The sequence below is a fragment of the Neocloeon triangulifer genome, unplaced genomic scaffold (genome assembly GCF_031216515.1).
Source record: "Neocloeon triangulifer isolate White Clay Creek 2 clone unplaced genomic scaffold, ASM3121651v1 ptg000012l, whole genome shotgun sequence".
Taxonomy (NCBI): domain Eukaryota; kingdom Metazoa; phylum Arthropoda; class Insecta; order Ephemeroptera; family Baetidae; genus Neocloeon; species Neocloeon triangulifer.
The window spans coordinates 16,685,159-16,712,030 of record NW_026775554.1 but is presented as its reverse complement, the minus strand read 5'-3'; the positions used below and the strand labels follow the sequence as shown (position 1 = coordinate 16,712,030).

At 36.9% G+C, this 26,872-nt stretch overlaps 1 protein-coding gene across 1 annotated transcript in view; it reads right to left on the bottom strand.

Annotated features, from left to right (window-relative positions):
• Nucleotides 1-1,798: 1,798 nt before the first annotated feature.
• Nucleotides 1,799-26,872, bottom strand: part of LOC132197637 (transcriptional repressor scratch 2-like) — a 46,732-nt gene continuing 21,658 nt past the window's right edge. The window contains exons 3-4 of the mRNA XM_059621037.1: nt 9,168-9,445; nt 1,799-8,047 (exon numbers count right to left, since the gene is read on the bottom strand). Of these exons, the coding sequence (XP_059477020.1) occupies nt 7,232-8,047; nt 9,168-9,445 (1,094 nt within the window). The 3' untranslated portion in view covers nt 1,799-7,231. The remainder of the gene's footprint in view (nt 8,048-9,167; nt 9,446-26,872) is intronic.

Genomic DNA, 26,872 nt, shown 5'->3' with positions numbered 1-26,872 from the left:
TTGCTAAATTTGAGTTTAGCAAAAATCTCTGTTTATATTTCACCGGAACTCATTTACATGACCTTCCTTCCAGATAGTTCCCTCAAAGACAAAGTTACACAGTTTGTAGCCTAGGCAGTTTTATCGACTAGCTCAAGGCGGGCTTCTTGGAGGCGAATCCATTCTTGTCAAAATTTAAGTGAAGTGTCAGAGCCGCAGGACCTGTGTTGATGAAACTTTGATGCATTTGGGTGCGAGGAGAGAAACAGGAAGGATCTCATCAAGCCGACGACCCTGCGAGGAACAGGTTCAATTGGTGCCGGCTTAGAACGCGTTTGATGTGTAGAGCTTTGTTGGCCGCTGCTCGCAGTATAGGCAACACAAATCATCAGACCGAGCGGCAGCAATTCCGTCCCCTGGGGCTGAGCAGTCAAGGGAATGTGCGGCCCGCAATTGGAACGAGAGTAGCGTGTCGGTCCGAGAAATGCAGAATGCACCACGAGCCAACTTTTACGACTCCGGCGAGAATAAACACAAGAGGCGCGCTTCGGTTATTTTCCGTCTCGGACACTCGCCCATGTAAATCAGAATCGTCTTTTTTTTCCATCTCTCCCCGGGAATTAAATTTTCACCAGCCTCCTTTTGTTTGCTCTCTCCCCATGTGCAGAAATTGCCCGTAATTATACAAACGCGTCAAAAGTTTCTGCCTAGTTTGATCAAAATTTACATGAGTGGATATATGAATATTTTCCTCCTTACTTGAAACGCCGCTGCTGCTCCTCAGATAATCTTTTCTTAATTAGAAAAAACACAATTAAACATATTATACATAGTTATAAATAATTAATTTTTCTATGAAAATATATTTTAATACTAATTGTAGCAAAATAAAAAGTTAATTTTGTTAATTTATTTGAAATATTTTTTACTTTTAAGTTATTAGTGTTCTTTAAATGTTTAAATAGTATATAAGAAAATTTTCAATCTCACGGAATATAAAAAATTTTATATTGATTAATACGAAAGTATAGCATATTTACAATAGAAGATTAATAAAATTCCTTTTTTCGGGGTGACTACTTGATAAATATATAGAATTTGAAAAAGATGCAGTGGAAACTAAACTCATTATGTAATAATTATTATAAAACTCATGTGAAACCTAGTCTGAATGAATGATGAGGGGAAATATAAAAGTTAACTTAATCAACTCTTAATAGGCTGTTAGGTTTACATAATAATTAGTTTTGAAAAAATGCTCTACACTGAAATGTATGTGTAAGATGTGTAATTTGAGGCATGAATATTTCAATCTCTTTAATTTTTAAATTGAAATTTGCAATTAAACAAAGTCTGCTTTTTCTAGGAAAAATATTTACTATTCAAAATCGTAATTGTAACACAATATCTCAATAATTATTAAAATGGTACATCTTACGTTATGATGATAAATTTTTAAAAATATTAGTTTGACAAAAATTATTTGCCAAATTGCCAAGCATGGAATATATCATGGCTTTTTTTTTTAATTTTCCACTTACACAAAAAAAATACACTGCAAATAAAAACCAATTCTAGCTGATTTTTCATGGCTGCTCATCATGCTAGGCCCATTATTGAAAAACGGACTGGAATCAATTTGAAGTGTGACCATTTGCATTTAAATGAAGGGCTCCAACTGCGATTGGTCGTCCAACGAAGCGGTATTTCATTTGATTACTGCGCCAATTTGTCAATTCCAACTGGCCCAGCGCTAAACAATGAGGGGTGGCGGGTTTCGCATGAAATAAAATTAGCCGAGCAATTCCAGATTAAAAATATTAAGTTTTTATTGCTTGTCATGAGCTAATGTGAGTATAATAATAAATCCAAACACAATCATGGTAATCGGAATGCTCTGGATAAACAGCGTAATCAAACGAGACTAGCAATTTGCTGGCGTAGCAGGAGTAAATCAACGTGTTGTGAGAATATATGTCACATTATGTGTCTAAACACAGTGTCATGCAGCAATATAATTATCCAAGTCAGCTTATCAGCGCTCAGTCGGCGCCCGCAAATCAAAACAGCACGATTTCAGCGGCGACACATTATCAAATACAATGATCGCAAAATGGAGCGCGAATCGCGCTCCACACAAAAACATGCAATAATTTTCCACAGAAAGAAACAAGAAGTCTTTCGCAGTTTTGCAACTAACGACCAAGCATCTGCCAAATAATTTTTTTTACATTTTACAACAAATGAGTGAATGAATCTCGCGGAAAAACGCGCTCTCGCCATGATGCAGCGGTAAATAATGCTATGCAATCTACAAGTAGCGATACAAAATATTTCGTCATGTTCATTTTCATGTCAAAAGGTAAAATTTATTTTCCACTATACATGTCTGCGGTGGTTGTATATAAGTGTGAGAATGTGTTTGTGTATTTTATGTTCTTCCGTGGAATAAGTGTAATGTATTTTAATGTGTGTGTATGTGTTTTAATTTTCTTCTTTTTCAAATTTTTGAATAATCATAATAATAGTTGTTAATGACGAACGCTATTACTCGTGACTACATAGAATCTCCATATTAGTAATTCATGAATGAGTATTGCAAATAGTACATAATCCATCGTAATAAGTCTATACATCATGTTTTACATTGTAATGTTTATAAGTACAGCATAATTATCCGTCTCTCATCAGCTTGTCAAGTATGCACTCCCTAATTCTCGCTTAAGTTACTTAATTAATTCGTCCTACAGGTTTTACAATATAGAAGCCGATTTTAATTTGGTGCCCGAGTCAGTTTTTTAATTTTAAACTTTGAATACATTTTCTCGCAATATAATGACGCGATCTCTTTCTTTCGTAAACCACTTAATCCACGTACAGCGAAAATTGAATTTTATGTATTCGTTACACATCGTACACGACATAAAAGTCACAAAATATAGACACGTGTTTCTTAATCTCTCGCATTTTGGTTTCTTCAAAAATGTCTCGCTTGTTTATTGCACGCTTTTCCCAACCTGGATATATACGGATCGATTGACATATCTACAGAGTGTAATGCAATTTTTATTTTGCCCGTCGGTTTCTTTTCTTCTTCACCCTTTAAAGTACGATACACAGTAATCTCGTTGCAATTTTTATACAGCACATCAGTTTTCGCGATAAATAATTACGTAACAAACATTGCTTGTATACTTCTAGCCTCTGAAACATCAAAAATTCAATTTTAATTATTGCTTTCTTTTTATAATACACTTCAATTTCTTCATTGTTCTTCTCTGGAGGAAGTTTGTTTGTTTGTTTGTATGTTCAGTTTTTTATTGACTCTGCAATTCGGAAACTCTTGAAACTGTCCGCGTCTTTAAGTCGCTCTGATTTTATATATACTTTTTTTATAGCCTTTTGCGTACATAAGATGTGACGAAAATGGAGGACTGCTGTCGTTATTTGACCTCTGGCACCTGACTAGAATTTTCTTCTGCATAAACGCTGGCTGGAATTTATATGCATATATACAGGCGGCGGCTCATGCATGAGGCGCTTATCAGTCAGGTGACGTGACACATTTCACAAAGGGAGGGAACTCGAGTGTTTCATTTTTAGCCGAGAGAAAAGAAGCAGGCTCGAGAGAAGCACGCACTGGAATAAAAAAGCAGCCAGGAAAGAAATAAAGTAAGGGAGTGCGTGTGACACGCGTGCGTTCGTTCGTTCGTCTGACTGATTGACGCCCGAATAGCCCATTTAATTGACTGGCCCGCCAAATCAATCAGAAGGCAAACGTTGGAGGAAAAACCGGTTCATATCGATCCGGAGGCGTGGAATAATTAAAAGGAAAAGAAGAGAGGAGGTCGGCGTTGAAAAATTTACAGGCCTTTAAAACGACAGGCCCAAATCAGAGAGAGCCGGAATGGCAGGGCGTGGAAAAAACAACTAAAAACAACAACTAAGGCTGCGAGGGTTTCCCCGGGGAGTATTAAACCGGAATATCTCGGGCACAAAGTTCATAAGTGTGAGCCTCCTCTTCCCTTTTTCGGTGACCCGATTTATAATTCACGTCTCTCGCGGTCGAGATAGAGAGAGGAGGAAATTGACGACAAACGAAATCCGGGATGAATACCAAATCCGAGCGAGGAGAAATCTTCTGGGACCGCTGGAAATATTCATCCCGCATTCCGAGAAAACTAATTTATGGATGGCCCCCATCGGCGTCATAAGATGAGGCCCGTGGGACGGTGGCAGATACGAAGACCCACCTTCCTTCCAGAGATAATTTTCGCCTGGAATAATAATGGGGGAGAAAGTGAGCGATGTGTCATAATCGAACTGTTCAGCGGGGATTAATCCCGCAGCCGCCGCCTTTCCAGCCGCGTTGAGAATGTGAAATTTTTTAATTGCACCTGTTGCTGGTCAATTAATGACGTCAGTCGTCCTTTAACTCATACATGAAAATTTTGACAAGCTAGTAAATTATATAATAAATTAAATAATTCATAAATAAATCACATTCGACTAGAGATCAGAAAATTCGTTCACATGCTTTTTGTTCAATTAAATTTACACAATTTTTGTTTTGATGAGTTTTTTTTCTTTTTACAATTTTGAGAACTATGCTGTTTTCAAGAAGTACATTGGTGTCTGTTTTTTACGCTATAAAACTGTTTGTTTGTATCAGCCAAAGGTATTGTTTTGTGTTGGTTATTATTTTGCAAGTTGTGTACAAAATTAGATTACAACACTTCTTCTTAAACTTTTGGTTATATTCCCTAGATGCGTTTTGTTCGTTTGGTTCTCGAGTCGCGAAGTGTTTAGCCCCGGATGGCGTCAATGATCTCGCAAAAAGTATAATTTAATCATAAATATGTGACTAGGGTTTCAGCACTTAGGCTAGGACGGTGGAGGCTGTGCGATAATACGTGCACGGCTCCATTATCCCGTATCACTGTGTTCTAATCGAATTGTCTGAGTGCTCGCGAGTCCAGCGAGCGTGACAATTAGAGTAAAACATGCTTCGTTGCTTCAACATTTTTCTCCTTACTATAACTCGTTTACGATCGAAATGAAGGGAATTTTGTGTAGTGATGTGTATTGCTGAAGTTTTGGTTTTTCGTTTTCATACCCGGGTTTTTGTGAAATTCCTATATTTATTTTTATTCTATATATTTCTATATAATAAATATGGTGTGAAGTTAAAAAATTCCTTCAGTCAATCAAGGGGGAATTCATTAGCGTATCAGCTGTGTGTAAGTGTTGAAATATCTCGATCGATTGCTTTTTCGATTTTTTGTTCCGTATGCTTTCTAATTTTTAAATTGATAAGGGGATAATTTATGTATTAACCGTATTGTTGCGTTTCGATATAAATACGAATCTCAAATTTTTGTCTGCAGTATTGCTTCAGGGTGTGTAATTATTTTGTATTTCATGAGCTCGATTCTGGTTTCGTGGATATGGTTATATATGCTAGGGTCGTTAAATTCAATGAGAGTTTTAAATTTTTGTTTTGGTACCACCGTGTTCGTTGTATTGAATTCGTCAAATTTTGTTGATAGGGGTTGAAAAACTAATAGAATAATTCTCATTTATCGAAATTTTTAGTGCGAGTTCGCTCTGCGGGAGCCCGACGGGTAGCTTGAAATGGGCGGCTGATTGCATGTCTCACCCTCCAGTTTGCAAATCGACGCGTGTGCTAAGTGCTCAGCATGATGTTGGCACTAATGCACGGATAATTGCTTCGAATTGCATCAATTTGTTCGACTGCAATTATACACTACACGTGCAACATCAGCCACCCACTTCAAGCCGGCGGGTACTGAAATTTATTATTATTTCCTCCTTCACGAAGTTTAATAGTGGAAGTGGAGAAGAAGAACAAGTTAGTCGCACCTGACTGTATAATGCAAGCAATGCAGGGAGGAATTCTTCGCTTCTCACAGAAAAAATTTAGATACGCATCGTGTTTACTTTTGCGATACTTCAGCTATACTTTTGCTATTCACTTGCTTTACTTTTTAAAAACTGTATACCTGTTTAACACAGGCCTTATGAGGGAGGGTTTTTATACCTGCTCGTCAAACTATTGTGTTTTGTAAAGAAAGGAGGGGGAGGGATGCGGACGCATGTATTTTAGAGCGCGGCCGGCAAGGGTCGCGCAGCAGGCGAGCTGTCAAAAGAATACCTAGTGAAGCACAGATGTATGCGTGGGTGACCGAAAAAAAGGTGTTTTTAAGCGCAAGACGTGATGAAGAGCAAGTGAATACTAGAAGTATCGCAACTGAATACTAAATGTAGACCAAACCGATTTCTGTGAGTTTAATATTATTCCGCTCATAAAGTCGCAAGCATGCAGAAGGATGCTGTTTTTATCCGTACGTGAAGAGTTTATGAGAGAGAAAATAGTAGTCGCACCCACACCTGATTTACCCCTTGCGATATTTATATTCTCAATTCGCGGCAGTGTTGCTATTAAGTAAGTGTCACAAAAACCGGCATTAATTCGATTTAAAGACCCTCCACAATAAATTTTTTGAATTCTTGAGTTTGAATGTAGGAAAGATTAAATTGCAATAGCGATCAATAAATTAATAATTATTTGATATTCATTGCAAATTTTTCTCTACAATTAAATTCAAGAATAGAAATAATTACTGCAGAAGCTCTTTAAAGGAAGATAATTTTCCCGTCCATTAGTGAAGCAATTATTGAAGAAATTGAAAGGGACCTGAGTGATATAGAAGGGAGAGACAGTTAGAGAGAGAATGGATGAGTGTCGCGCCAGGAGAAAATCTAATTTACATAAAGAATTAAAGTGTGTGAGAGAGGAAGAAGAAGTTATGAAATAGAGGCATGTTCGCAGTTAGTATTTTCTCTAATATTTTTATCCTTTGGCTTTCACGCTTTCTAAAGTCTCCTCACAGATTGGCAGTCCATAGTCAGCACCCCAGCGCGACGAATTATACTTGACGTAGTTAAATATATATATTTATAAGTACGATTTTTTTTTAGAAAGAGTAGTCGAAAAGACGAAAGAACGGCAGAAACTTGCACGCTTCGCTATATCTCGTGTTTCCTAAAATACACACCTGCCCCCTAATCTCTACCGACTAGATAAATACAAAATTAGTTGTTCATCTGCTGTTATTACAGTGGCTAATTACTTTTTGAGCATTATATTTATAACCTTTCTTTCTTCAAGAGACGTTCATAGTGTAAGATAGAGAGTCGCTTTTGTTACTACTACACACGTGGCCGGTGATTAGTCCATGACGTCGTCACTGCCGTCCATGGAGTTGGCGTCCGAACCGCAGGGACTCTCGCCTTCCTTGAAGCAGGCCGACTCGTAGTGCTTGTTCAGGTAGGACTTGAGGGCGAACGACTTATCACATCGCTTGCAGCGGAAGTTCTTGGCCGCCGAGTGCGTCTGCATGTGGGCCCTGAGGTTGGACCGGTCTGCGAAGGCCTTGCCGCACTGCACGCACACGTACGGCTTCTCGCCGGTGTGCGACCTGAGGTGACCTTGGAGCAGCCAGGGTCGCGAGAAGGCCTTGCCGCACACGTTGCACTTGTGGCTGAGGTTGTGGGTGAGGATGTGCATGGCCAGGGCGGGCATGCTGACGTACGCCTTGCCGCAGGTCGGGCACTTTTTGGCCGACTGCGAGTCCAGACTCCGGTGCGTCTGTTTGTGTCTGGACAGGTTGGACGACGTTGCGTACTGCTTGCCGCACTCCGGACACGTGTACCGCGTCTTACCTGACGAGTTTCCCGGCGAGCTGGGCGGCAGTTCGCCGTCCTCGTCCTCAACCTCCTCGGAAGCCTCGGTGCTCGTCATGGTGGACACGCTGGCGATGCTTTTGCGTTTCGAGCGGCCGTCTGACATGATGACGCCCTCGTACGGGTACGTCGACGTTGACTTGTGCTCCATCTGCAGGTTCGGGCTGTTGTTCTCGGCGTCCGACGAGTACTCGGACGTGGGCGGCGTCAATGGTGGTCCTCCGTGGTGTCTGCTCGGCTCGGCCGGTTCCCGGTAACAAGGCGTTTCCATGTTCTCGTGCAGCATCGGCTCGTGGTGACCCTGTCAACAATAAATTATTTCCTGGTGAAATTCTAAAAATAATTTTAATGTTGGTTGATTTATTTTTTTAGAGTTAAAAAGACGCTCATTTCTAATTTATTCCAAGAAAAATAAACATAAATAATTATGGCTCATTGAAAAAGACAATTAAAAGTTAAATAAGATCATAATACATATATAAATAATTTAGAAAATAAAAATCTAACCCATAATTTTACAAATAATAATGATGCAATTTTTTTAATTTTCTGTCTCTTATGTTTTGATCTTTCGCATAGATTTAGAAGTAAATAAAATCGATAAAAAATTTATGCAGCTATTTATTTTGAACCCAAGTAACAAACTGTTTGGATTCAGATAGGCAACCTGCTGCTCTCAACGAGCGAGCGGGTTGCTTGCATCTTTAAATTGACGATTGAATCGATTTGTATCTTAACCTAGCAATATTGATACTTTACAGAATAATATTATGTTACCCTGTTTGATATCACGACAACGTTTTATCAAAAAAGGCAATATCAAATTGGTACTGATTGCCAATATGTTGATATTTTAGCGATGTTAGCATCGGTGATGATTATTTTCTTAATACTATTTTAAAAGCTCTGGAATATATACTTCACATTATGATGCCAATTGAATCTGAAATTATTAATCACATAATAAAAACGAATCTTGGTAAAAACAGATAAGTTACTTTGAAATTGTGATATTATATATGCACCCGAACAAATTTAATCAATATTTATTAATAAATACAGAAAACCAATGTTATTTTATTACATTTTAGAAGTAATCGTCTAAATTAAAAAAAAATCTCTATACAATAATTAAATCTTAAAATTGAAGTAAAGTAATACATAAAAAGAAATTAAATTATAATATAAAGTATAATTTTTTAACATACAATTTTATCTGAAGAAGAATTAATATTATAAAATATTTCTGTAAACTTATTTATTAATTATTTATTTGTGAACCATTTTAGATTATGCAAACTAACTGTATCCAATCCAAACAAATGTTTTTTATTAATTACCCCCAGTAACCCCTAACAATAAGTTCACCCAATTTCTGGACATTTTTTCTAAAAAAAAAAAAAATTAAAAAAAAAACTTACGTCTAAATGTTGTTGTTGCGAATCATCGTTGCTCTCCACTTGGTGCTCGTGTATGGAACTAAGGGGCACAGCGGACACTTGTCCCGGAGGTGGCAGCGGCGGTAGCGACCTGGACAGTTCGAGCAGGTCGTGCGCCACCTCGGTCTCCTCGGCGCTGCGCATCCTGAAAATAGGGATGCCACCGTCATGCCCGAGGATCTCCTCGTTGCTCGACGAGTTTGCGGGCCGATCATGCTGCGAAATGTTGTTGGGGATGAACTCGTGAATGTTGTAGTTATCTGCAAACAAAAGCAAAGCGAAACGCTTATTAGCCGAACGAGTGAACCCGTGCACAAATACACACACACGCACGCAATGGCCGGAAAGAGCAGAGCGACGAGTGCAAAATAAATCACAAAAGTGTGATTTTTGGCCATTCAAATGCAAACGTTAATGGCTGCGCCGAGCACAAAAACAAGTCGTAAATCTCGCACGCTGCCAAGTTCTCTTGCTCTCATTGTGCGCCAGCGAGCCCTGCCAGCGGCGGATAAACAATTCCGCCCCAATTTCATGCGAAAGAAGATTCGCGGGGCGCTTAATTTATGGTGCACAACACACTTGCTGCTCGCCCGCGCCGCCGCCGCGTGATTTATGAAAGTAAAAGCGTTCGGCCGGCGCGTGCCTCGTCGGTGTGCGCTGCATAATTATTTTCTTGTCAGCATTAATTTTTTATTTCACTCCCCGGCCTCTGACGTTTTCATCTCTGTGCACTAGATTTGAATATTGAATGATTATAATTACAGGCACGATTCTAATTTTTTTTTTTAAATATAGTGTGGGTTAATCGCGGCAGCCGTTTCCTTTTTTGATGATAGGCGTTTCAGCAGACCTCTGCTAAATGTGAAACCCTTTCTGCTAATTTCTTTCTATAGCAATCCTTTTTTTATTGAATTGATTAGAGTAAACGTTAAAAATTAATTCTCTAATAAATACTCATAATTTTCATAATTTTTTTCTGTAGATTGTAAGATGTGCAATTTTTTTTAATACCATTACAATAAATCAATACTATACTATTGATTTTTAATCTCATTCCAAATTATTGACGGTGAATATTAAACAGTTAAAAATTAATTTACATTTGTCATTTATTATTATTTTTTTATGTAAAAATTATTAAATGTTTAAAAAAATCTAATGGCTTTAATAATAGTAACGTTTACAGCGGAAATTTAATTTTTAAAATCAATAATATCTTTTTCTATTGTTCTGTAAAATTTTTAAATTTCTAAAGCATTAGTTTATTGATTAAAATAGCTGAAAAACAATTCTTTTAAATTTCCTTACAGTTCTAGTTTTGTACGGTCTGTACCTCTTAAAAAAGGGGTCTTTCAAGATAAAAAATTGGCGATATAACTGAAAATAACAGAAAATATAAAAGTTTATGCCGCTGCCGTGATACATAATTTTTAAGCTCCCCGAGGCTGTAATTTGCTTATGCCATGATGAATATTAAAAAAGTGCTCGGGCCAAATAAATAGCCTTCCTTCTGCGTGATTCAAATAAAAAACCGAGAGCCGAAAATCGATAGAGAGCCGCGGGGGCGAGAGCGAGCGAGCGAGTTCTTTGAATCTGGTGTGCAGCAGCGACCGGATTTCCACCCGCCGAGTGCACGGCGTTATTTCTTTTGCTCTTTTATACACACAGCTCGCGTGCATTTGGAAATTGTTTCAAGAGGAACAATAAAAGACGAAGCAGAAAGTAGTGCTGGATCTCCAGCAGCGCACATTTCTGGTGTGTTATGCCACTTGAGAGAGTGTACGGGTCTAATGGGCGAAGAAGCAAAAAGCTAGAAGATGGCTGAAAGCAGAGCAATGACTTAGGGCCGTAATGGAAACACACATCGAAAGAAGAAGCTTCTTCTTCTTCTAACACGTTATACGCATTAAGCCCAATTGTGAAAGCTCCCATACGTTGCAGCACCGGCAAGAAATTTGATTTTCTCCATGTATGGGGCTGGGAATGTACTTTGTTCTTTTATTTCTTTTAACAACAGTTGATTGTCGATTTTAAAATATTGAATTAATTGCAAATTTTTAATTTCATCTAGACAATAGTATGATTTTTCTATTCATTGCTATCAAATAAATATAATGTAAAAGCAAATCCACGGAAAATTTCAAAAACTGCATTTTTTGCAAGTGTTGTTTGTAAAATAGGCTGAATTTATTTGAAAAAATAATGATATTAATTTTTTTGTTCTTAATTTCCAAAAATATTAAGCTTCATTAATTCAAAAATTGAATGAAACTGGGCTGATTTTTGTTTTCATTGAATATTTCATACTTAAAAAATTAAAAAATTTGAAGATATTGAAAAAAAAATTATAATGTTTTATTTCCAATGGAAATGAACATAAACATTTTGCATCCTTTGGGCTAAATTTAGTATTTAGTTTTATGAGGTCTGAGATGGTAAAATCTTGTATACACAAAAGGGGAAATCGATTTTGTCCCACGCCGTTACTTTTTTTCTCCCGAAAATTGTCTTCTCCGAATTTTCATTTTGCATCGCTTTTTATTTGCCAAATAATTACGCCCCATACACTTGCAGACATCAAAAGCGAAAGTTTCAACAATAACTCTCGGAGAGAGTTGCAGGCGACGGCAATTTGCCTTCAAAGAGAGAGAGCTGCTGATTGTTGTTTATCAGAATAGAGCAAAAGCCCGACGGATGACGAGCAGGCGTTTGAGCGTGTGATGTGACGTACTGCTCTCTGTGTGTTGTCTTTTGCACCATATACACGCTTCAATTGCCTTCAGGGCCGATAATTTATGACTTTGCAGCATGCCAAAGCAAAAATGGCCTTTAAAAATGAACATGGAACAATAAAAAAGCGAGCGCCGCTTGGCTGCCGGCAGAAAGCGGCTTTTATCGCGAGTGCGAACGTTTTTGATCGCCAACTGCACCGGAGGGACTGTGCAAAATTTGGCAGGAAATATATGATACAACGTCACTCGTCCCCCCTGCTTTTGATCTATTTCATAAAAAATTTTAATGAATGCCGCTTAAAGCGAAATAAAATCTGCAAATTTATCACTATTATGAAAATGCCTTGTACAAAAAAAGTTGCATTTCAAAAAGGTGATCACAATAAAAATTATTTAACTTGCAAATAAAGTATTTCTATGTGTGAGGAAATTTCATGTTACATCACTCATCACTTAAAACCTGAAAAATAATTTTACTTTTACTAAACATTTATCTTTCATCTAAGTATGTAATCGTTTTAAAGAAAAACTATTACATTATAAAATTGTTTTACGTTTTAACCATTTAATATAATATTTAACTAGTTTTTTTCTAAAATAAAATAATTTTTTTTACACATTCTGTTCATAATGCTTCGTTAGTAATTATTTTGTTTGCAGCCAATTTAAGTTCATAATTCATCATTCATACATGCATTTCCTAAATTTGTTGTTAGTACATAATTCAGTTGTAGAACCTTGGATACATTTTGGCCTTTCTTATTTTTCACATACATGCATTATATATTTTATAACTCATAATAATGATTAATTATCTAGATTGGTGATGTAAGAAATAAAATTCATGTTAATTATGCATACCTCACACGAACGCATGTGGTATTTACGCTGATAGAATATAATATGTATATTAACTCATTAACTCGTAAATACATCAGTTTTTATATAATTTTTTTTTAATACTTTTTATGCCTTTTAACTGTATGCAAAATTCGCAAAAATTCTTTGTTCTATTGCAAATGTATGATTATTTATTACGACTCCTTGAGTATTTAGCCAGCCGTGTAAGTGTCAGATGGATAATTTGTTGGAAAGCAGTTAGATTGGCTAAATGAATAAACACGGGAGAGCAAGCAGCGCGGTGACACGCGGCTGTCGTCCGTATATATTAATCATTTGGTGCGGCGGGCCTCTGCGCTCGCTTTTTTCTTTTTTATTGTGTTTTTGTTTGCGTCATCATCTGTGTGCGACGAGAGGAGCGCAGAGCCTGCTGGTGTGCATCGATTGCCAGTCGTCGTCATCATCATCAGTTTTGTCTTGGACTGATCGATAGGACGCGGCGCGGCGCCACCCCAGGAGACAAAAACATGTTGTCCTCTTGCAAAATAAAAGAGAACGAAAGATGAAACTTGGCTTATGTATAACTGGCTTCGAACTTTCTCTTTATTCGCAAAACCCACGCGAGTCATTTTTCAATTTTTGCAGCGAATTTCTCATGGCGTGTTTCATAAAAAATCTGCTTCTTTTTCCCACGAAAGACGATTTTTCATTCACGAGAGAGAGGAGCCGGCGAATAAAAAGCGCCTGAGAGTTTTCGTGCGAGGGGTAATGTGTGCTTTGGGCGCGCTGCCTCGGGGCGCACTCTCGACGGCGCAAAATCGATAAGTTTCAACGCCTTCCGCCTAACTTATTGTGATGTAATTAACACTAATGGAAGGGTTCAAGTACCAAAAAGCATGTAATTATGATTTTAGTCGCGCCGGCCCGCCTTCTCACTCTGCTCGCTGCTGAGGAAAGGGAGAGAAAGTTTTCAATCTCAACAGGTTGTCTATATACACATGCAGGCGTCTGTAAGGAGAAGGAGCTTTTCCCTTCGGCACTCGGTACACAAAACAACGAAATTTGCATGTTCGCTCGCTATTAATTAGAAGTCTGGTTTTTCCAGACGTCCTACTAAGCAATCAATCAAACAAACAAAGTCAATGCGACGAAAATGACCAAATTACGCTGTTTGTGTAGCATAAACATGTAATTAAATTATGAAAATGAAATACGAAATAGAATTTAAAGTTTAGAGTATATAAAATAAATTCATTATCATATTCATTTTAAAATCACGTTCTATGTTCTTTTCTGTTTTTATTTAATATTCATTAATATACTTAATCGATTTTTTTCTTAAACTTCTCTTTATATTTCTCCAATATGTTTTATTGCATTATAAAATTCGTTTTAATAGCACAATGAATCCACAGAATATCTCAATTTATATTGAGCTGCAGAATGATTTTTATTAAATCTGTAGTGCCGATAACAATGTAAGACACAAAAAAATTGAAATTTAAACTATGATCAATTCCACTAATGATTATGAAATAAGCCTTTGCTATTGTTTTAAATATTAAATTTAAAATATCTCCAAATGCCATTGCCACACGCTTTTAAATTTGGTAATTCAGTTGAAAATTTGATCTATTGATGTGCTTTACCTTAAGTTTGAAGGAAAATAAAAGAAAAATTTCGCATTCCTGTACATATTGGTTTCCAAAATTAACATGCATTATAAGTACCCTATGCAGTATGCACACACAGAGCTCACAAAAAATTATTTACAATTTTTTTATCCTACAGTATTAACCGGAACCTTTTTGATCCCCGCAATTTTATATGGTAATTTCATTCCACCTCGGGAGTTTTTCGAGTGTGTGTTGAGAATTGTAAATGTGCATTGAAATGAGTCATTACGGGGCTTGCAAAGTTAGCACCGAGAGAGCCAAGAGAAATTCTCGCTGCCACTTTTTTCTCTCTCCCGCACCAACTAGCGTAATTTCCATGGCTCGGAGCTCCATTTTAATGCAATATGCTTTGATAATGGCAGTATCATCGTCATTATTATTATTATTACAAATTACACTAGGTGGCTGCTTGGAAGATAGTGGCTTTGTGTGCCACTGCTCCTCCTCTATACGTGCGAGGTAATAAATAAAACGACGCTCAATATATGCCGGCACGGTGCAAATTGTGTGCCATACACGTTACATGTGTGTGTGTGCTACTGCACGGGGCGGTAATTGCAGTCAGAGAGAGCGAGCGAGCGAGTTGGTTTAGTCCTCTCTGTGTAGATAGGCACATTCGACTTCCATGCAGGCACTCCTGCATAATTACCTGACGGCCAATCTTCGCCAATTTGCACGATCAAAACGGCGATATCGATCGCCAGAGGCAGTTAGTCAAACGTCAAGTTGTTCTATCGTCGATAATTAATTTCACTAAACTTTTAATTTTAAACAAGCCACTAACTAAGAACATAATATAGAATTGTCAATAGTGTTTGTGAATATTTTGAACATGTTAAAAATTATTATAAAGGAGTTATTGCTTAATCAATATTAAAAACATAGTTTAGTCCCGTGTTTTATAATATTTACGAGCTTCAATATTTTTAATTTTTTTATGCTATTTAAATGCTCTTAATATAATTATGTTCCATTAAAAAAAATACTGTGCAAATTTAAGCAATAAATGTAAGATAAAAATATGTGAAAAATATTTCATAACGCTCTGTGGTATTATAATTCACAATTACATTTAACGATATTTTCCTGATCAGATTAATTTCCGTCTATTAGATTATCGGCTAGAGTGTAAAACGTTAATAATTATATTAATCTGGACAGCATTTGAATAATTTGAATTATAAAAACAAGAATTTTATTTGTTACTGTAGCTTGTAGCCTACAATTAGATGTATGGAAAATTTTCATAATGAAATTGCCTTATTAGATGATTTAATTTAAGTTATATTATCTAGTGACTTCGATTAAAATGGCAAAATCGAACATTGAAGATTCAGAATTTACACCATAAGAAAATCCCTTCCCAAGACTCATCTGACACTGTCCGTAAAAAAATCAGCAAAAAAATCAAATTATATAATGCAAATGAAAAATTAACTGGTATTAAAATGGCAAAACTTTTTGATAAGTAAAATTTTAAGTAGAAATTGAAGCAAAAGTAAAGCTCAAATAATTTATGCTATTCTCCAACACTAAATAAAAAATATTTTATTTTTTATTATTTTTCTTGTTAAGAAACGAAGAAGTATTTTGTTGAGTGGTACTACTTGATTGAATTGAAACTCACCGGGAAACCCTGAGAGGCAACTGAACATAATAATTTTTCTTGGCAGAGAGAAAGATAGCCGGCAGGGAAGCTGGCTGCTTAATCAGTTTTGTGCACTTTCGCGGAATGAGAAGTTTCACAAGTGCCTTGAGGAATATATCGCTGCTTGCGCAACGACGGCATTTTATAATAATTCCAATCACAAGTTGGCTGGCTTCTGCGTGGTGTTCATTTCCCGCTGACGTATATATATGTTATCTTCTCTGCTCGGGCCAGCGCTAATTATAACGTAATAAAGTTTGCGAATGCAGGAAGAATGCAAATTATCTCCTAATGCGCTTTTAATTTCTGTGCCGAGAGAGAGCGAAAAACGCACCCCACTCTAATGACGGCACACAGGAGCAAAAAGTTGATGAAAGTTGGAACTTCTGCAAAGTGAGAAAGTTATGAAAAAGTGTATTAAAACAAGCAGCAGCACAAAAACACGGCGCTTTCCTGAATTATGAAATTAATTACATGAAAAAATTCTGGACAAAAATCTATTTTTTCACTCTGCGGTATTATTTTAACCATCTCAATTATCCTTTCCTTTTTTACTAAATTTTAAAACGGATGAGTTCTTTGAGTCAGGGATCCTTTATAATATGGTTATTTTCTCATTTACAGAGCGGACCAAAAATAATTACACACTCTTCCGCTTTTGAATAATTTTTTCGCTAAAGCCAGCTGCTTTTCATACCAATTCAGAGGAAAAAGTTGAAACAAACGCCGAGTCGAAAAAAGAAAGCTTGTTAGCCGGCCGCAAATTAAATTAGAAGATCCGCAGGATTAGAGTGAATTTCAGCAGCCCGGTAATCCCGGGTTGAAATAAGGGGCCAGAAAAATGCGAAACGAATGTGACACGTGGGATCAGGGCAAGAGAGGAATGATTATATGAAAAAAGGCTGCAACAATATCTCGGGCGAAACCATTTCTCAGCTGGAGATTATCCGAGCGGTCAAATTTCCGTTTCTTCCACAATGGACGCCGCTTCTCTCTCATAGAATCGCGATTTTTAATATGAGTCCGGGTGTGTACCAAGTGGATTTTGCCGCCTTTTCCAACTCGGGCAGAAGTGGCGAAAGCGGCTTACAATGGTGCGTGCACCCCCGAAGAATATCATCCCTATGTCTTCGCCAGCCGGGGAAATTAATCTTGATGCGCGACTGGCTTCTCTTAAGCCCGACTTGAAATATAAGTGATAAATTATCACATCTATAAAAGGATTACACGCGCGTTCAGTGTAAATAATATCTGGCGGGGAGAGGAATTCTCTCTGCCGGTAAAGTACGCACGAGCGGCGTCGAGCACTCTAATTAATCAACCGACACTCGTGTGCCCTGCTGAAATGAAACGCGTCTGATGAATAGGCCGCGCGCTCGCAAATTCTCCAAGATGGTTTTCCAAATTGGCTTTTAAGCGCGCCTAGACCCGCCGCCGCTCTCTCCGTTTTGATTAATGTCTGCATTTGAATAGACAAAACTTGCACCGACGCGCCATTGTCGAGTGCGAGAGCGAAATGAAATATTATTGTGCGTGTCGGGGATTGTGGCGGGAAAATTGCCAGAAGCGAATCGGAATTGTTCGGAAAATTTGAATTATGCTTTTGTGATTGCAAATATATACGGCAGGCAACAAGTTTCTCTTGCAAGGACCAGACGGATCTGTATTGATAAAAAATAAGTAATTGGTCACTATAAAATGAATTGCAAATAAATAATTATCAATCATGTGGACTTAAATTATTAATTAGTATTCCAAAAAATGAAATGTATACAAAAACAAGTCATTTTATTTCTATAGTTTTTTTTCCAGAGAATGATAGGAAAAATATACGTACAAAAAATTCTATTTAAGAAAACGAAAATTAAATTGTTTAGTAATAAAATAATAAAGTAATAATTATAGAAAAATAATTTATTTGTATGCATTTATATATATTTTTTTTCCAATTAGTTTTAATATATTTTAATTAAATATTTTCAATATAAAAATAATGTTGATAAAAAAAATATTTATTGATAGTAATTAGAGTTTTAATAATAATGTAGTGTTGAGAAAAATTCAACTAAGGTAATGATAAATTAAATTTATAATTTCAATAGAGGCCATTCTACGATCAGAGTAATTACTTGACATGAGGTTATCAGATGTGTGTATATTTCGCTTGAATTTAAGTCCATAATGTATTGTTATTAAAAGTTGTAAATAATTTAAAAAAATAATATTATATAAATTATAAAATACAGATGCATATTATACTTTCAATATTATTATTTATTACTTTTTAATAATTTATAAAATCGGCAGCATTTCACTTTCATTCTCTAGCTCCTCTTTGCAAATTTAAAACATGGCAGCAACACCCTCAGTCAGAAACAAGCTTGTTTCCATTCACATCTAATCGATATGCCCGCCCGGTTTCCTCATTAGCACTCATTCGCCTGCAGCCAATTTATAATTCACAACAAGAGAGGCGGCACCGTTTTTCGATTATGACACGCGCGCATACGTTTGACTCTTTAATTCTAATTCCTCTCTCTGCATGCACGATTTTCATCCATCAGCCTCTTTCTCTTCGAGGATAATTGGGCCTTCCAGAGAGAGCTCGACGCGTTTGAACAAAACACGTTTACTCATTAATGAGCACGCCAAGGATCGATTAATACAAATTGTATTCGACATGTATGTATGTGTGTAGTTGGCTTTATTGCTTTGTGTCCAACTAGCCCATTGATTGAAGCTTAATTAATGCACTGCAATCAAAGCGCCGACATGAAATTGCTATTACATTTGATTAATATCTTCGAGTTTCAAAGCGAAATATGTTTTGCAGAGAGTGATAGCAATAAAAAGCGGTGGAGATGAATTTGTATGTTCGTATATAATATTTTATTACTCGCCGCCCCTTTGAGAATAAATTTATTAAAAAGCGGTGGTAAAAACTCCCGCGGCAAATTACATTTGGCGAATTCGCCTGGACACGTTTTCACACTCGAAATGAGATTTTGCACTGGCTTTTTTCCTTTATTTTTTTTCGGTTGTGTTATTATTAAGTTTCCGCAGGCGCATTCATAAATAAAGCCGGCCGGCGGCGTCCTCTCGTGTGCCCAAACAAGCCCAGCTCCGGAGAGCCATTTCCACAGAGCGCTCGCATATCTTCAGCATTAAATAACCAGGCAACAAAAAAGCAGGACACACACAATGCCAGACACTTGTTTATTATACACAGCGGCAAAATAAACCGTCAGATTGCGCGGAATTTATTTACCCTTTAATGCAGCGCAAAAAGCTAATACATACTTTAATAACTCTAGGGTATATGTTTTCTAATACACGGGCGGGATGCAGCACGGAAAAATTACACACCCTCTCGTGTTTGCATGTATTGGTGAATAACACATGCTCTCTCTGAGTTATTTTGGTCTTTGCAAGCGAAAAGTTTGCTCTTTTTATGGGACAATTTCATACTTGCATCGTATCTCAAATGGTCGGCCTGGGAAATTTGCCAGTGGGATTAATTAGAAATTTACACGTTTATAAAAATAAATGAAAGTTTGGATTATCAACCAAATACATATTAATATAAACTTTAAGATTCACTGCAAAACTTAAACAGATAGAAATATGAGAAAAAAAGTTTAAAGCAATTTATACGCTGGACACTGCTTTTTTTAATTGTTGGTGAAAAAAAGCTTTTTATTAAAATATATTTTAATTTACCCTATTGACTTTTTTCATAATTGAAATATTTTTTATGCAATAAAAACTGAGTGAGAGCAATTCAAAAGCATAACATCTTGGCTTTCTTTACTCTCAATGGCAGTAATATTCATTTTGCTAAAATATTTGAAAAGTCAGGAAATTATTATTAATAATTTAAATTAAGTTTAATGTTCTAAGAAAATTTGGTAAATTAAATAACTTGTCTTCATTTCTGCGCCTACATCAAATAAAAGCAATTATTTTCGGCTTTCCTGAGGCCAACAAAGGCAGGGTCTCATGTGTCGTTAAACGAATCAGCACCAGAGAGCAAACGAGAAACGGCCATTCCGTGTGGCGCAGAGACTATCGTTAAATCTAAAGTCGAAATCCCAGTAGCCGCTTGATAGCTCCAGTGTATAGAGAGAATGATGGACTACATTTGAGACAATTCAGGCCAATTTTCGTGAGGCGCCATATTGGTTTGGGTGTTGCAGTTCATCAGGCGGCGTATGACGGTGGGGTCACCGGCGCGGTAATTACAGTAACAAATGGCCCTCACTTTACCTACTAACTGCCGCCCCAATGGCCTTTGTAAATGATGCAGGCGCTGCGCTGCAACACACCAACCACGCTTCGGACATTACACCCCGTAATAGATGACTAGATTAAAGTGGTGGTGCGCGCCACCGCCGCCGCCAAGGCCTTCCTTGCGCACTAAAAATCGGTTTATGTCAAACGCTATTGGCTTTGGCGGGCGATAAAAGATAATACAAAATTAATTTGGATTTAGGGCCGCGCTCCGCCTTTAATCTCCATTAGATGGGCAATTAATTTCGTTAAGCTTCTTAAATTCTAGCGAGTCGGACAACGTGCACGCTGAATAACTGATGAGAGTTGCTGGTTTATGGAAGTGTACCATAAAACATACACACGTTGTGGCAAATTGGACCAGATTGAATGAGGGCATTGCAGAGATGATAAATTTCGTTCCTTTTTTCTTTTCTTAGTTTGCAATGAAAATGAAACAGTGTAGTTACGCTTAATATCCTCCAATTGAACATTATTGTGTGTACTCATTTATTCCAATCTTATATCTCTTAGAATTAAATTCATTAACGTCTATTATCCATTGGTCACTATCTTTCATTTGTTGCTTAACCAATACATTGAAATAATTTTGATGTGTCATACAATTTTTTATATAAATATGTTTGTTTTAATTATTTTATATTATAGTTCATAAATTTGAAAATTAATGTCAAATTAAAAGTATAATTACAATTTAACTACTCTAAATTTAAAAAAAAAATTATAAATCAATAAATTAATTTACAAATACAATTTTTTTGTAAAAATACCTTCAAATATTTTCAAACCTTATGAATATTTTTTATATTATAAATGACTAAATTGTATTATAAAAAATTGCAATTGTTTTCTGAGCACTTTAAATTTTTAATCGTTAAGATGAAGTTAATTATATTAATGAAGCTTACATGAATATGGTTTTGCTGCAAAAGTGATGAAAATGAAAAAAAAATACAATTGCTATATTTGTGATACAACTCATTAAACTATGTCACATGTTTTTTTTCCAAATTTGTAATGGCTGTTTTATAACTTGGATATATTTTGAAGTTTTCACGTTAGGTAAAGATATTCCTTCAAAATAACCCAGTTATTTAGTAAATGTGATATTTGATAAAACTCGAAATTCCTTTTTCTCTCTGAAGTGCTGACGTCAAGCATTAATCAAGCAATGTATGCAAAACGGCCAAAATTGTCACACGCCACATGAATTTACACGCTACAGGCGCGAGTCGAGCACCATCCCTATTAATATGCGTGCGATCTGATCAATGAAATTCATTGGAGCGAATGGCGGGCGCGTCAACTCGCATGCAGTGAGGCGCGCGGTTGGAGGTGCTCGATAAATTACACACCAAAACCGCGGATCTTCCACTTGACGCTTTAAAATGCGTACGTGTTCTGTGCGGGGGGTGTAATTCGAGCACGCAGGTGAGAGAGAGGATTTGATTAGAGCTCGCTTGCACGCGGCGATATTGAATAGTGCGCAAATTGTGATTGACAAATTTTGATTAATGGCCCGAGTAATGCGGGCTGAAGGCGAAATTTGCATTTTCGCTCGCGGCGTCGACGGCTTTATCTAGTCGGCAGCCGCACCTTGTCTGCGCATTTACATGAAAAATAGCAAATTAATCTCGAGTCACGGCCCCATCCACGCAGCAATATTTCACATCAGCATCAATTTGCCTCTGCAATAGCATGTTTCGTGCCGTCAAACAAAGTAATTTGCGCAGAGAAACACCGCCGTGCAAAATAGAGATAAAAAGCGACTTGCTAAATGATCCAGACACTCATCAGATAAAGTGACTCAAATGCCAAGTTTATGGAGGAAAAACACGTAGAAATAAATCACCTTGCAAATGAGGCTAGAAATTTATATGCTATCGCCGGAGCCCGGAGTTCAAGGTGAGGTAATTTAATTAATTTTCAAAAGTGCAAAACAATAAAATTGCTAGTTTAAAATAATAGCAAGTTTGAAAATTACAAGCTTTTTGTCATAATTTAAAATTATTCATAATTTAGCTTTCTTTAGTTACGTTTTAGCAATAATATAATTTTCGCAAAAAAAAATTTTTAATGCATTTTTTTGTCTCCTTATTCTTGTATACCTTGGTAGAGTAAGAATTCAAATTTAAGATAATATGAAAATATGATAACAACAGAGTTTTACTATCACGAATTTTATTTTACTTATAAAATGCGTAAAATGGAAAAAATCTTTTTTAATTGTCTTCTATTCAGTCAGTATCAGGTTCTATTAACTATTGAAAATTTAAAAAAATTATTATTTGCAACTAAATTAAGCCAAACCTCACTGAAATTAAAGTTTAATCTTGATGAATGGGAAATATCAAACTTAATGTTTAATTACGCTCACTCGGCAATTTCGATCTTACGCTCGCGCGTGTGTGTTTCTGCCTGATGAATTATTCAAACAGGTTGCAATAAATCTGTGGCGCGCGCGGTGGCGCCGCGTCGTCGCAAAGGAAATAAATTTTAAAATGAAATTTGACGTGCTCGCGTTCTCTCCGGGGGCGAGACCACGACCCTAATTCAGGCAAATCCACGCTCCAGGTGGTTTTCAGGGGGAGCGAAACCGCATCAGTCTCGAAAAGCGGAAAACGCTTTTTATCCTCTTTAATTAATGTCGACAGCAGAGGTTTTCAAATTATTTAATAAGCTTTTGATGAATGTGTCCCCAATTAAAATGCACTACACGTGCAACAATTTGAGAGAAAAGCTTCTGAGACACACACACGGCACTCGCGAGGCTCAATAAATTATGCAGCACTTAATTACACCGGCTGAATTGGGTTTCCAGTTTCGTTTATAATTGTGTTTGCACTATTGCAGAGCGAGTGAGAGAGGGCGCAGGAACAGTCACTAAAGTCAACAGCTCCTTATTCCAGCCGAGTCGAATGCAAGAGTACATAGTGTGCCTGTTAATTTCACGCAAGGTGTGTATTATCATTATTGCGAGAGGAGGGCAGGTGATGAAACAATAACACAAGAAACTTCTCCGAGCAACTTGGCTCTATTATTATCATAGTTGGTGCGTAAAAACGCCCGCGTGTTAATTAACTAATTAACCTGCTGCGCTACAAGGACGCGCCTTTTACATAATTAAGGCGGCTTTTTCAGAGGCGCGCGGCTTCTTTCATTAAAACACTGGATGTTGAAGAATGGCACCGAGGCATAAAGGAACTTTTCCTTTTTTTTCTTCAAAAGGAAGAGAGAAAAGGGTAAACAAAAGAAATAAATTTTGCGAAAGTTTCATACTCGTATATTTTTTCATTCCATATTTGAGCTTTTCTCGAGAGCAGCTTGAATTCGCCAAGTGGCGCGGCCGGCCGGCATATATAAATTCGCAACAAAAGCATCAAGAATCATCATCCGCAACAGCTTTAGAGTCAAACCGCCCGACCCCCGACGGCAGAAGTTTGGGACTTGTTGCGCCTGAAAGAGGGTTGTTTCAGCCAAAAGTACAAAAGAATAAAGACGATATCAGCTTTTGGCGTAATGAAGGAGCGGCGCCCTCGCGCGCGATATTGACTGGGTGATATTAAAAAAGGGAGAATCGGAGAAGAGAAAAGAAGAACTCTCATTTCGCCGTTCCGGTCTTGCGAGCAGCATTAATTTCGACTCGGAAAATTGCTTGTTTTTGCTGTTTGCATTCCAGCGGCTCCACCGCTTTCCCGTTCTTGGTAATCAGCGAAGAGAATAATAAGCCCGACATCGATCTGCTTTCAAACTTTGCAAAATTGGTACGGCCTCATATTAGTAGCAAAAATAAGAGGCTTTTCCCTGTTCAATTAAATCTGTTTTTAAAATTTTGATATATCTTGCATACAATATTTCAACTCACATATGAAGTTATTAAAACTTTGTGCAAAAAATAAGAATTTTTTAAGATGCCCTGAAAATTATTTCATAATATAATGAGCTATAAGATTATTATAACAATACATAAATGGATACAGTCAAATCTATTTGATCACTTTTTTTTAAAGGAGAATTAAATATTATAAATAATCTATGGCTTAATTTTTTTGTCAATAAAATCACAATTTATGTGTTGGTATGGTATATTACATTAAATTTGTACACATGGGTTCTGATACATAAATTTGTTAATATTTTTAGACAATGTTTATTGCTAATATAGTATTTAGAGATATTTCCAGAGATTGAGGCACAGGAGTTAAAAATATTTAATTGCACGGTAAAATCAAGGCAAATTTAACGTCCAATAAATTAATGAGGACGCAGCCGAAGGAAAATTTGGAAGTGGCTTTGGCGAGGGCCACGGGGCAACCTGTAGGAGTTCGATACAGCGGCGGCTTTTTGCGTCGGAGCGACGTCGTTGGGCGGCGGAATGTGCGTGTTAGTATGGATAAGGTAAATATTTAACAAGTTTCACTAATTACATTCGGTTGGGAAAAAGTTGTCGGGAGTAATCAAAAGTTGGACGGGCAGGCACGGGATGGGGACGCGTATTCGGCCGTGCAATAAAAGTTTGTAGTGCAAACACTTGAATGTTGTTCGAGCATGAAATATTGAGCCTAAAATAACAACCACGCGCGCGTTTATAGGAACGAGGCCTGCTTGCCGGATAATTATCGATTCGGCTCCAAAAGTGAAATGCGGCGCGACCCGATCACGCCATGCATTCAGCACTTGAGCTTAAAATCCAGTCAGCAGTTTCTCGAGAGAGTCAACGCGTAATTTCAGCTCGTCAAGTGGGCAATATCGGCTTCCCCCATTTCCAAAGAGAAAATTTCATCCACGACGACATGAAAATTAGATTAGCAGCGACAACAAAATGCGCCTTAATTATTTCCACTGTTTGCTCATTATTTCGTAATTAAAACATCCGCGTATAAGAATGCCGAATTTTTCGCCCGCGAATAATAAATCCACGAGACAAAAAGAACTCATTAAAACAAAATTTCAGCCGGCACTGAATTTGCATTGGCACAAAAGAAGCGAGAGAAACGTCGCACACACCCAAGTTGCTGCGCCGGCACACTCCGTGTTTTAATTAATTTTTTCCCTGGGCGACGCGAATCTGCTGAATTATTATTCCCGGCGACAATTTTATTGTAAATTATAACAAAAGAAGCGCGAGAGGCAACTGCGTGGGCCACAAAGCCATAAATTAGTGCAAAACTTGGTGAATAATCGTAACTCATATCATTCCAGCCAAAAGGCAGGAGCGTAGCAAATTACCCGAGCGATAAACAGGGATATGAGTTGGGTAGGCAAGTTTCCAGGGTCTCTAAATATCTTAATTTTGAGGGACATTATTTTTTAAATCAAAAAATATCAAATTAAGATTGCTTATAAATTTTTTAAGAATATAATGATAAAGAAAAAATTATCCTCCGAATTGCATAACTTTAAAAAGGCATATGTTTATAGAAACGTCAAAGTTGCATTTTTATAATTTGAAAAAGAAAATTGGTATTTATTTAAATTATTTCACACGATACATCCCACTGTGAATTTTTTTTTTAATCGACACAAATCTTTTAAATTTATATTATTCCAATCTTCTCAAAGAAATCGGATTGATCTTCGTTAGACAATTTATTTAAATTAGGTTTTGTTCTGACAAAAAGCTCAATTTTTGTCGCTTTAGAGAAAGAGTGCAGATAGAAAATAAAGCAGTAAAAACTTTAATATGTGCATATCTGACGACAACTTTAAAACTCCGCATAATGTCGAGACGTCAGCAGAGCAACGATCTCGTCGTATAATAAAATAATGGCATTATGCAACGCCGTCCGCCGCGGGGGTTGAGGGAAGCCTCAAAAGATGGCTGCCACGTATAGTATATGCAGTGCATTGGTTGCCGCTGTCAAATCTCCCGAGACGGGCAACAAAACTAGCGCACACGATGCAGAGCGGTGGCGGCAAACAGCAGTGTCTGCAAAAACAGACAAGGAGCTCCCCTCTGCTCATCTTCGCAGCCACCCCATCCGCAATTAACTCGTGTCAGTCCACCCTCCTGAAGCGGAATTTCAAATATACTTCGGCACTGCCGCATAACTTGTTGAGTTTGCACAAATATGAGAGTTGCTCGACATGGTTTGGGCACTAGAATGACATTACGATATTAGTGAGCCTGGGTTGATATTTCAACAATGCTATAAAAATTTTAGTTTTTTTAAAATTAAATAGGTTTAATAAATTAAAAATTATTTAATTGTGTATAATAATGCTAAAAAATAAACAACATTTTGTCAATTCAAAATTTATTGAATTTTATTTGTCTTAAACGCGTAATTTTATTATTAAATAATACCGTTGACAAAATTGTAATATTGCGCAAACAAATCAATTATTACGCCAGATTATTTCACCCTTTTGTTTTTGTTGTTTAACTAAATAATTTAAAAAATAAAAAATTACTGCATTTATTTTTGTTGTTTAGTGTATGTATGAAAATTTATTCTTCTGAATCCCGAAGCCGTAATGTGAACCAACGGGGGCTCGATG